We start from the raw sequence: 12,900 nt of genomic DNA, 5'->3' as shown, positions 1-12,900 counted from the left end.
GTGCCTAGCATTAAGGATTGTCATTTTCTTGATAGAGATTTCTTGGAAAATTGGGAATGCAACCACCATTTGACCCAGTTATCCTTCTCCTTGGTCTATACCCAAAGGACTTAAAATGAGCATACTGCAGAGACACAGCCACATCAATGTTTATAGCTGCACAATTCACAATAGCTAAACTGTGGAACCAACCTAGATGCCCTTCAATAGATGAATGGATTAAAAACATGGCATATATACACAATGGAATTTTACTTAGCAATAAAAAAGAATAAAATCATGGCATTTGCAGGTAAATGGATAGTATAGGAGAAGATAATGCTAAGTGAAGTTAGCCAATCCTAAAATAACAAATGCCAATTTTTTTCTTTGATGTAAGCAGACTGATTCATAGTAGGATAAGGAGAGGGAGCTTGGGAGGAATAGATGAACTCTAGATAAAGCAGAGGGGTTGGAGGGAAGGAAGGGGGTATGGGGTTAGAAATGATGGTGGAACATGATGATCATTATCCCAAGTACATGTATGAAGACATGAATTAGTGTGAATATACTTTGTATACAACCAGAGATATGAAAAATTGTGCTCTTTATGTGTAATAAGAATTTAATGCATTCCGCTGTTATATGTGTGTGTGTGTGTGTGTGTATATTGAAAAACAGAAAAAGAGAACCTATAGACTGCAATTGTGTTGAGTGATTTGAGTGAATAACATATTGAAAAAGGCAGAAGCATGTGGACATTCTTTAGCTCTTCCCCTCGACTGAATAACTCTGAATAATTTTGCCTACCATGACATTTTATTCATTTGTTTAAAAAATTAATTTCTTTTCATTAATAGGTAATAATGGGACATATTACTGAGGTACAGTGTAATATATTTCAACACATCACGCAACATGTACTGATTAAATCAGAGTGATTAGCACTTCCCTTTCCTCATCATTTCCTTATGTTAGGAAACGTTAATTACTTTTAGATCCTCAAAAAATATGTAATGGTTTCCTGTGAAGTCTTTTCACCCCAGTGTGCTGCAGAACACGGGAAGTGATTTTCATGTTACCCAGTATCCAACCACCTTTTATTCATCTTCAAACCTTCCCAGCTTCTAATAATCTCTATTTTATATTTATATGGGTTTTTTTTTAAAAAGAGAGAGAGAGAGAGAGAGAGAGAGAGAGAGAGAATGAGAATGAATATGAATGAGAGCAATGCAGAGGCAGGTGACCTTTGGAGATAACTGAGGCTTTGCTGTCTGCTTGACCCTGAGCAAGTTATTTAACCCTGTGAATATTGCTGTCTGAACCAATAAAATAATATGAAAAGGGATATTATGAGAAATATATGAGATGAAAAAAGCCTGAAGGACGCAGTTCAGTGCCTGGCACTTGGATACCCCATACATTTTGGCTGTCATCACATTAGATGCTGTTGCTTCTTTTTTTCCAGCAATATTAATGGCCCAGTGACAACCAGGTGGAGAGAGGCTTTTGAAGGTTGGCCTTTGGAGTGTGCCTCTATTCCTTTACCTCTGGAATTGATACTTCTGAGAAAGTATCTTGACAATGGTATGCAGAAGAGCAGCACTTGGTTTTAGGTTAGCAGAGTATGTGTGTGTGTGTGTGTGTGTGTGTGTTTGTGTGTGTGTGTGTGTGTGTGTGCCCCCTAGTGGGGGCAGGGGAAGTTTTGGTGATGCTACTGCATCACCAAAGTGACAATATTCCCTGCAAAATTAAAATTCAAAAGCATGCCATAAAATTAGAAAACAATCTAGAATATCTCTCATTGTATTAGAGAGGCAGCGTGGATCACCCTTCATTAAAATGGCATACACAACCCCAACTATTCTGTCATTTTCTGTAGTGTAATTGCCTTTGCTTTCCTTTATACCCCTTTATCATCATCTCATATGATCCCATTGGATTTTTTTTCCTTTGATTTCAGTTTATGTTTCATTTATTCTTACTAGAATATAAACCTCCTTAAAGAGTGATATTTTCTTAGTCTTTTTAGCTGCTTGTATCTTCATGCACAGAAAGTGTCTGGTACATGGTAGGAATCCTACTAAAAAAGTTGTCAAATGCATTTTTGAGTGAAAACCGTAGGACCAACCTATCAAACCTGAAGTACATGGTTTGTGTTAGAATAATCATTTGCCACTAGGAGCTTGAAAATATTCTTAGTAGTTTGTAGGAGATTTTACTTTCTTGCAAATTAATTCAGTTCATGGTTAACTTTTCCACAGCTATTGAAAAAAAAGTTCGTGATTAACTTTTCAACAGTTATTAAAATCTTCAGTGCATGATATTTGGAACTTTGTGTGCATCCTTTGGTATATATTTTTGTTTGACCCATTATGTACTAAGATATACAAACATGAATAAATCCCTTCTTGTCCTCAAAAACTGATGTGTATTTAGAGAATACTGGTACACTTGATGCTCTCAAACTATATTATATTCTGACAATTTTACAAAAGTCTATCATGGTTTTCCATTTATATACCTGGTCAAATTTTCCCTCTCATCAATACATTCAATCATTATAATACTAGAAGTAAGAATTTCATAGCTGAAATTCTGATTCAGTGATTAGTTAAGAAATTGGCCATGAAATCAAGTATATAAAATTGGGTAAGTTAAAAGGAAGTTTCACTAAATAAAGCACTTTCAGTTATTGTTGCTTTGTTTCTAGAAGTTATTAGCAATAATAAAACATCTAAAATGGGTTATTAAAAATATCTAGGCATAGGTAGTGTTCTACAGTAAACATATTGATAGTTTTAGGTTAAGAGTTGTTGCTGGCTGGGCGCCTATAATCCCAGTGGCTTAGGAGACTGAGGCAGGAGGATTGAGAGTTCAAAGCCAGCATCAGCAATTTAGCAAGGCCCTAAGCAACCAAACAGACCTTGTCTCTACATAAAATATCAAAATAGCCTGGGGATGTGGCTCAGTGATTAAGTGCCCCTGGGTTCAATCCTTGGTACCAAAAATAAATAAATAAATTAAACTAAATTAAAAAATGTTGTTCCTGATGTAGAAAAGACAAGCTTTCTTTTGACGAATAGCCTGCAGCAGGAAGGAGTGCATACTCCTATTATTTCACTGTTAGAACACATTGATCCTAAATTCATAGTGACAAGCAATATTGCATCTAGAAGACATTTGATTTGTCTGTACATTAAAACAATATGCCTGTGTGTGTAAAGTGAACTTCATGTTATAAGATTTATTATAACTGTGGTTTTGAGACATTGTCTTTAATTTAATGCTTTTATGTCTATGAATTCTCTCTAGAAAACCTGGTATTGTTTTGGTCATCTTTTTTTCTTGTTAATTTTTAATGAAAGATATAACAGCATCTTAGTATTATATAAAATAGCCATTAAAACCAGCTAAGTTTACTAGGCCCCAAATATAATTCTGTTCTGATCAAAAATATTTATTCAGGGACTGCGGTTTTGGCCCAGTAGTAGAGCACTTGACTAGCACATGTGAGGCACTGGGTTTAATCCTCAGCACCACATAAAAAATAATAAAACAAATAAATAGATAAATAAATAAATAAAGGTATAAAAATATTTTTGAACATTCTCTGGCATTTTTCCTCTTAGCATTAGAGCAATGGTATGATAAACAATACTACTAAGTTTACAGAGATCTCAAATACTATACTTTGTTCAAGTTCTAAGCCTTTCCACAGTTTCATGGAAACTTTCACAGAAATATTTTAACTCTAACCCTCACATAACAGTCAGCTATGACATTGAGATCTGTGTACACCTGGCAATGTTCCATTCCTGCAGAGTGGCAGGGAAGACAAGGCATAGGTCAGCATCATGAGACTTACCAGTAGTTCAGGTTTAAAGAAATAATACTCAGAGAAGAATTTGTTAGATTTATGTTATTAACTTAGAAGTTAGCAAAAAAAAAGATATTTTTGGATAAAGTTACTTGAACAATGACCTGGATACACTTTTGTGTAAGGTTAGCCCACTGACTGAATTACTTTCATTAAGTTGAGTGGCATGATTGAAGAAGCTGTTTTGTTCATTGAAGAATGTTAAGGAGGGACATGTTCATTATATTAGATAGCAAGCACTTAGGATGACTACTGAATAATTTTATAATGTCAGAAATTACTCAACCATAAAGAAGAATGACATTATGGCATTTGCTAGTAAGTGGATGGAACTGGAGACTATCATGCTAAGTGAAATAAGCCAGTCCCCAAAAAGTCTAAGATTGAATGTTCTGTCTGATGTGCAGAAGCTAATACAAAATGGGTGGGAGGGGTAAAATAGAAGAAAGATCAGTGGTGTGGAGGAAGGGGGATTAAGGGGAGGGTGGGTGAATGGGATAAGGAGAGAGCAGTGGAATTAATCTGACCTAACTTTCTTATGTACATATATAATATACTACTATACTTTATTCCACTTTTTATTTATGCTGTTTGAATGTAATTTATGTTTCTTTGAAAAATGCATTCAATCCTTTCTGAAATAAGGATGAATAGAAATATGTTAAATCAATCATAAGAGAACATACTCTTAGTCCAAATATTTTTAGTATATTTTAGGATACAATTTACTTAGTATATTTTAGGATACAATCTATATCCTGTTGGTACATACTATAGCTGGCTGTCTTCTAAAATTATTTATTTGTCTCATTCTGGATTGTTCAGTGAGAATTTATTTGTAGAACATGTCTATCCAGGGTTAATCTTACAGGCATCAGGATGAAGCTGCCTAAAAGCCAAGATGGTGCCCTAGGGCCTCTGCAGAATTTCCCCCATTGTGTGCTGACTCCATCTTGCCGCTCAGATTTTTCATTAAAAATCTCATCAGATAGACCCTTGCACTCTGCTCATCTCAGCAGCTCCCAGCCAGTCTCCATTGGGCCACACTGTTTTATGTTTGCCATAGCTTTCATTAATCACTGACATTTCCCTATTTATTTGTTCAGTGTTTGACTCCTCTTAAACAGAATCCCCATGAGGACAGGCAGGCACTTTGGCAGCCTTGTTCTCTGATAGAGCTTCATATCAGAAGCTATAGTTTCTGCTTATCAGAAGCTATAGTTCCTGCAAGTAGCTATTCACACTTTTGGGGGAATTTTTTTGGGGAGGTGGGTACCTGGAATTGAACTCAGGGGCACTCAATCTCTGAGCCACATCCCCAGCCCCATTTTGTATTTTATTTAGAGACAGGGTGTCATTGAGTTGCTTAGAACCTTGCTTTTGCTGAGGTTGGCTTTGAACTCAAGATTCTCCTGCCTCAGCCTCCTGAACCTCTGGGATTACAGGTGTGTGCCACCGAGCCGGGCTTGGGAAGTTATTTATTATTGTTTTAAAATTAACAGATAACAATCTATAGCTACCGATTCTGATTCCTTTTATATTAAAAAAAAGGATTAAATAAACTTTTTCCCAGATGGGATATTATGGAACCAATGAAATTTAGAAGATAAATTTGAGATTATATTTGAAATGTTATCACCATAAAATATGGTGATAACATATATACTACAGTGAATAGATTGGAGAATAAGAATGGTTTATAAGATATGCAAAAAGAATGGAGAATAAGAATGGTTTATAACTTTTATGTTATATTCTAGGTTAATGGGCTATTTTTAAAAGATGATGTTCTAGGTTAATAGGCTTTTTTAAAAAAGTATGATGTGCTAGGTGATAGGACTGTTTTTCTACCATAGGACCCATCCAGTTTTCTAAGCTCTCTGCATTACTGCACTATCACTTTTACTATTGTTAAGTCACTGTTTTGGATGATTTATTCTTCTAGAGGTCTCTACTAGCTGCCTCTTGGATACTGTATTTGCATATTAATCCTGAATTTCTTGTCAGTTAAAACCTTAATGGGAAATTTTGGCAGAGACTGAAAGGAACATTATAATTGAACAGGCCAAATAGAAGTGATGGTAATAAGAGGACAGGAGTAGGCAGAATGGAAATGACTATCAGGTGAAGACAAATAATGCCAGGTGGGGAGGTGGAATGAGTCAGAATGTTTAAATATAGCCCTCTTATCCCAATATATTTTCCCTCTTTTCTCCCCACTTTTAAACTCTTTATTATTATTATTATTTTGGTACTGGTGATTGAATTCAGGGGCACTTGACCACTGAGCCGCATCCCCAGCCCTATTGTGTATTTATTTAGAGACAGGGTCTCACTGAGATGCTTAGTGCCTCACGTTGCTGAGGCTGGATTTCAACTTTCGATCCTCCTATCTCAGCCTCCCAAGCAGCTGGGGTTCCAGGTGTGTGCCACTTTTTTTTTTTAAGAGCTGAAAAAAACATTGAGAATTGTGATGGCCCATGCTATCTGGCTTCATAAAGCTTTGTGTTATTTCACCCCGTGCCTGAGCTCTTTGTAGGAAAACTCAGGGATGAATTGTGGTAAGTAGTGATAACTATGGTGATAACATATATACTACAGTGATTAGAATGGAGAATAAGAATACTTTATAAGATATACAAAAAGAATGGAGGATAAGAATGGTTTATAATTTTCATATGATATTCTAGGTTAATAGGCTATTTTTAAAAGATGATGTTCTAGGCAGCCTCAAGAAGTGGCTAAAAGCCTTCTTATAACGCATTTTCTTTTTAGGAGTCTCTCTCGGGCATGTCCAAGGCCAAGCTGGAATCTGCTCTTAATATCAAGTCAGCAACTGGGATTATGCAGCATGCTGAGTTCAAAATTTTTAAAAATATTTTTATTACTTGTTTATGGACCCTTATTTAATTTATTTATTTATATGTGGTGTCTCACATGTGCTAGGTAAGTGCTCTACCATGGAGACATAACCTCAACCCCCAAAATATTTTTGAGTGAATAATATTTGAAAGAGTTTTCACCTTTCAAAGAGTTGAATCATTTTGCATATGCCTTAAACTCGGAATGACAAAACAAGATGTTGCTTTTGCTGTGGTTAAAGTATCCTCCTGTTTTTCACTCCGCATGGCCATGCTTTTCAAACAGCAGGTGTATATGTTCTTTGACACATGCCAATAACTGCAGAACATACAAATTCATGTAAATTTTTAAGATAATCAAACTTTAAATAATTTTTATGATTGCATTTTATCACTTTTAGCTCTGCCTCCATACATCCCAGAGGATTTAGAGGATGAATGCATGGCCTTGGTCACTGAGGACCCCAAAATTTTGAAATAATGGTGGATTCCAAAGTAGGTGATATTCGAGGTCCTCCAAAATCTCCTTAGCTAAACTTTTCATTGTCTTCACACATTGCCCCAGGCTAGCTTGTCCAAGTCCCCCAATCCAATATGATATCAAATTTTTGTTGGATAATCTTTCTACATGAATATCTCCTTTCTTCTAGAACGTCCTAGACCAGGTTCCTTGGGAAATGTACTCTTGGAGATTTGCATACAGTTGGTTGTTCACAGAGCAGCAACTTGCAAGGAGCTAGGGAAGCAGGTTTGAGTAGGGGAAGAAGTTGGGCTGTGAGCCAGTTACGACAGAGTCCAACCCCTCGCATAGGGAGATCACCTAGGGGGCCCTGGACCTGGAAGGCACTCAGGGATTGTTCCCATAGAAGCATGGAGTGGGTCTTGGTACTTCCCAAGGATCCATCTTTAAAAAGAAGCTTCCTCCAGAGACAGAATGATGTATTTAGAGTGAGGCAGCTGTCTTCCAAGGAAGAACGATTCTGGAGGGGCCTCAGCTGAGAACTTTCAACTGACTATACCCAAGGAAGCAGGCAGAAGGAACTCTTGGGTCAGGAGGAAGAATCTAGACACATATTATGGTATTATACACTTTTTCCTACCCAACTATCAACCACTTATTAAGGGGGAAAATAGGTGTTTTGCTTCTTGAATTAAATATTTTTGACTGTTCTAGCTTACTTAGGTTTATCCATTTTTGTGAATTTTTTCTGTTCCACTTTATGGGCTATTACATACATTTTTGTGGCTAACCACATTGTCAGTTAACTGCTTTCTGGGATGTGGATTGCCATCTTATCTATGTTGTTGGCTTTTTTCCTGATGCTCCTTCTAAGTATCTAACTGATAGTATGTGTATCATATGAACTTATTTGAGTACTCGTTGAATGAAGAAATGTCCAAAAATCAGCAGTGTCTACAGAAGCATGAAATACTCTTTCTTAATACATAAAGCAAGATAAACCTTTCTGTTGTTCTGCCTTCACAGATGAAAAGTACACAATGACCTCAAGAAAGGTTAAAAGATGATCTACAAAAGTAAAAGAAATTAAAATCTCTATAGGTGCTTGCACTAGTTGATGGAATCTCTATTTTTGTGTATAAGCTGGACTTATTTGGATTTTCTGTTTGTAACCTAAGATACCTAAGTTATCCATGGAGTTACAAATATTTTCATTTGTGTGGGAAATCCACACAAAACGATTGATGTGTCTCTATTCAACCTTTGCAAGAATAAAAAAGAGGCAGTTAAATTAAGTGGTATATTTGTTTATTTAATTGATTGCCTTCTTTTTCACTTGGGTTATAAATTTTGGGTTCCTAAATATAGGGTTTTTTTTCAATGGTAGTTCATGTTGAATAAGCAAAAATATTCATTAAAATTGGAGTTTGTGTAGAGTAATTCTGAAGCTGATGTTTCCTTTGTTAATTCCATTTTGTTCCACTGTCTCAGGTGTGGAACACCTATAAAAACTTAAATTATGATTTCCAACCTATTTTTATGCACTGCATCCTTGAAATATTTTCAGAATTGAAAACTTGGGACATAAGGGGTTAACAGAGATATATTTTTAATTGTTCAATATTTAACAGAGTCCACTATCAATGAAAAGCAAATACACCATATAGCTCATGAAGGGTAAATTGATAATATTTACTGTACTCTAGACTTGTGAAGGTGCTATAAAATCTGTATTTAGTTTACATTGTTTGATATTTTAATATATTTGGAAGTGTGGTGTTGCAGGATCATACAGCTCAAGGAAGTCAAGACTGCTTTGAGAAAGCAGCTTGTGGGAAGGAGTTTCCACATAGTATTCACTGAAATGGGACCACCAAGTAGGTTTAATTATGATGAAAGGAAGTTTTTCACTTTTATTTTAAATGTGCATCTAGAAGCATACTATGTTGTTACTTAGGTTGAAATTTTTTTTTCTGAATTTTCTATGTAGAGAGCCCCATTGTTTGTGAAAATGATGGTGCTATCTCTTTTTTTGCAGTTGTTATACCTTTCATTTCCCTTGTTTGGTCTCATTATAGTTGCCATTATTGGGCAGGGAGAGGAGGCATAGAAGTTCAGTGGATTAGACAAAAGGAAACGAGGGGAAGGAAGGGGGATAGGAATAGGAAAAAAAGTGGAATGAATCTGATTTTACTTTCCTGTGTACATATATGGACATACTACAGTGAATCTCAGCATTGTGTATATCTACAAAACTGGGATCCTAATTAGAGTCAGATATATTCCATATTTGTACAAATATATCAGAAGAGATTCTATTGTCATGTATACCTAAAAAGAACTCCCCCCACACACACCAAAATAAATAAATGAAAAATAAAACAGAAGCACTCTCAGGAATCACCCAAACTCATCCCATCTTTCATTTTGCTGCCCTGTGATATGGACTTAGTCACAGACAGCTAGTGAAAAATGAAACAAAACAAAACAAAAACTGCTTTATAGCATAATCCAAAAATATTCAAAAAATAAAATAGGTGATCAGATGTTGGTATGTAAATTGCATAGTAAAAGGAAAAAGTGGTTAGCTTTGATTTGCAGTTTATTTTATATGTTTAACTTGTAAATTTATTCAATTCATGACTCCAATATGAATGTGCTCTTTTGGCCCCATGTTCTGATATGATCCTATATCATGAAACTATATACAGCTGCTCTTTTTATACTGTCAAGGTGATACCTAAAGTTTAATGGATCACTGATCTCTTAAAACCCAGTCTATGACATTTCTTCCTGAAAGGTTTAGGTTGTATTAGTGCCTCATGGATGAGGTTTTGTTCCTACATCTGTTAATGCAAATGCAATGCATTTTTGTCAAACTGTTATAAACTAGCTTAACAGAAAATGTGCAAACTTTGTTGCATGATCTCATATAAATATCATAGAAGAACAGAAATTAATTTATTTGGCATGCTTGGTGCATTATTATAAACTAAGGTGCCATGCTTTGATACCAAATATATATTGTGTTAAAAGCAGTTGGTTTTATCATTTTACTTGTTTTTTCTCCAAGTAATGATAGGAAGTAAGAACCAGTGACAAATTTATAATTTCAATAAACCCTTTAGATGGAATATGTTGAATTTAATGATGGATCACAATTTGAGAGATCCTGGTGAGTAATCCTAGAAGAGAAATTTTTTATTGCTGAAATTAAATTATAGCTGTCCCTCACTATCTACAGGGCATTCATTCCAGGACTCCTTGTGGATACTCTTGTCTGCAAATGCTCAAGTCACTTATATAAAATAGTGTAGTTTTTCAATCCTCCCACATGCAGCATTTTATATTATCTCTGTTTTACTTACAATACTTAATTTTATGTAAAGGCCATACACTCTGTTGTTTAGGGAAGAGTGATGAGAAAAAATATCGGTTCAGCACAGAAATAATCATCATGGATCTAAAGACATATGGCACAACAGCACCAGTGTACAAGGCTTGTTTCTCTTGTCACTGTTATTTCAAAGGTCTACCTCTTCTGATCACTGCTACTCAACAATCTTCAACTTTTTGAGGACACATGGATAACACACTCATATTACACTCAGAAATAAGTGTATAATACATTGTAACCAGATGCAAACAAAGACTGAATATGAAGGCCCTCAAATGTGGAAAATAACGAACACTGAAGTATTCTAAACAGTGTACAAATATCAATACCTTTCCCCTGTCATATGCACAGAAAACAAAATATTTTCTGTTTCATTTGATATTCTGTGATTTGAAACTGTTATTGGAATAGACTATTGATTGTCATTGCCTTAAAGCATGATAAATGAAATGTCCCTTTTATTATTTGGTGTGCTTTGAGTTAAAAATTTCATGGGACATTCCTATATTTCCTACAAACAGTACAATACCTTTGGTCTCTTTTGTAATAAACCTTGTTCTTTCCAAAACCCTAAACAGAAAAAAATGATGGCCATTATTGATGAAAAATATGAAAAGTGATACTTGGTCTTTTTTGTTTCTATAGATTTTATGCCACTCTGCTGGCTAAGACCTTTAACACAGTGTTCAAGATAGTGGGCAATGCTTTTTGTATTTCTCTCTCTGTGTGTGTGTCCTAGTTTTAAGAGAAAAGACTATTAGCAGACTATTATTGATAACACCTTTTATAAAGTTGGAAAAGTTTCCTTCTCATAATGGTTTGCTAGAATTTTTAAATTAAAAGTTGAGTCCAATACTACTTAAAGGCTGTTATGTACTGAGATTATCATATGACTTTACTCTTTTATTCTGATAATGGGAAGAATTGCATTACTGGGGTTTTAAGATGTTAAAACAACTTTGCATTCTGGAAGAACTGCATTCTTCTCAGGCTATATACTTTTTTTTTTAGTTGCTGTTATTTTGTTTCAATTTTTTTTCCCTTTTACATTTAGAAATTTTGAACTCAGTTTCTTTCTTTTGTTGTCATTCCAGATATGATAGATAGACATGTGATTTGAGATCTGAAGTTGAGCCATGGGCTAGTTGTTACATGGTACTAAAAATATGAGACTTGAAGGCATTGTATATTACAAAAGTATACAAATGCATTTAGCAGCGTTGCAAAATGGCTAAGAAAATGAGCTTTTACAGTCAGGTACATCTAAGTCTGAATGAAGTCCAGAAATTTAACTTACCCTCGGATTTCCATCCATCAATCCAGCCATGCATATGTTCTATAAATTTTATGGAGTTCCTACAACATCTTATTAACTGAGCTCAGTACTGAGATGCTGTATGTGGCAAGGTCAAGATCCCAGTCCTTTCTATGTTCTGTTCATGTTTGTATCTCCAAGACCTAAAACAATGCAAGTATTTTTTGTGTGAGTGAAGGAGGGTAGGGACGATCATATAATCTCTTAGAAATGGCAAACATTGGCGGCTCTGCTCTGCAATGTTTGCCATTTCTAAGAGATTATATGATCATCCGGAAAAAGCATTCGACAAAGTACAGCATCCCTTTATGTTCAAAACTCTAGAAAAACTAGGGATAACAGGAACATACCTCAATATTGTAAAAGAAATCTATGCTAAGCCTCAGGCTAGCATCATTCTGAATGGAGAAAAATTGAAGGCATTCCCTCTAAAATCTGGAACAAGACAGGGATGCCCTCTCTCACCACTTCTGTTCAACATAGTTCTCGAAACACTGGCCAGAGCAATTAGACAGACGAAAGAAATTAAAGGCATAAAAATAGGAAAAGCAGAACTTAAATTATCACTATTTGCAGGTGACATGATTCTATACCTAGCAGACCCAAAAGGGTCTACAAAGAAACTATTAGAGCTAATAAATGAATTCAGCAAAGTGGCAGGATATAAAATCAACACGCATAAATCAAAGGCATTCCTGTATATCAGCAACAAATCCTCTGAAATGGAAATGAGGACAACCACTCCATTCACAATATCCTCAAAAAAAATAAAATACTTGGGAATCAACCTAACAAAAGAGGTGAAAGACTTATACAATGAAAACTACAGATCCCTAAAGAGAGAAATAGAAGAAGATCTTAGAAGATGGAAAAATATACCCTGTTCATGGATAGGCAGAACTAACATCATCAAAATGGCGATATTACCAAAAGTTCTCTATAGGTTTAATGCAATGCCAATCAAAATCCCAACGGCATTTCTTGTAGAAATAGAGAAAGCAATCATGA

General features: G+C 35.2%; 1 protein-coding gene and 1 long non-coding RNA gene across 12 annotated transcripts in view; both read left to right on the top strand.

Moving 5' to 3' along the window:
- The window catches only part of CUNH8orf34 (chromosome unknown C8orf34 homolog), a 418,284-nt gene that overhangs the window by 23,346 nt on the left and 382,038 nt on the right, over nucleotides 1-12,900 (top strand). Inside the window, exon 2 of one of the 11 annotated variants that reach the window (XM_048782948.1) lies at nucleotides 1,448-1,566. The exons of the other annotated variants lie outside the window; for them this stretch is intronic. Coding sequence (XP_048638905.1) covers nucleotides 1,564-1,566 — 3 coding nt within the window. The 5' untranslated portion in view covers nucleotides 1,448-1,563. The remainder of the gene's footprint in view (nucleotides 1-1,447; nucleotides 1,567-12,900) is intronic. 11 annotated transcript variants of the gene reach the window in all.
- LOC125610556 lies at nucleotides 3,561-9,329 on the top strand. The gene is made up of 3 exons (XR_007340552.1): nucleotides 3,561-4,283; nucleotides 4,338-4,343; nucleotides 9,280-9,329. It is a non-coding gene; the product is annotated as an uncharacterized LOC125610556 (long non-coding RNA).

The sequence above is a fragment of the Marmota marmota genome, unplaced genomic scaffold (assembly GCF_001458135.2).
Source record: "Marmota marmota marmota unplaced genomic scaffold, marMar, whole genome shotgun sequence".
NCBI classification, from domain to species: Eukaryota; Metazoa; Chordata; class Mammalia; order Rodentia; family Sciuridae; genus Marmota; species Marmota marmota.
Note: the sequence above shows the minus strand (reverse complement) of the source record. Positions and strands in the feature narration are given on the sequence as shown.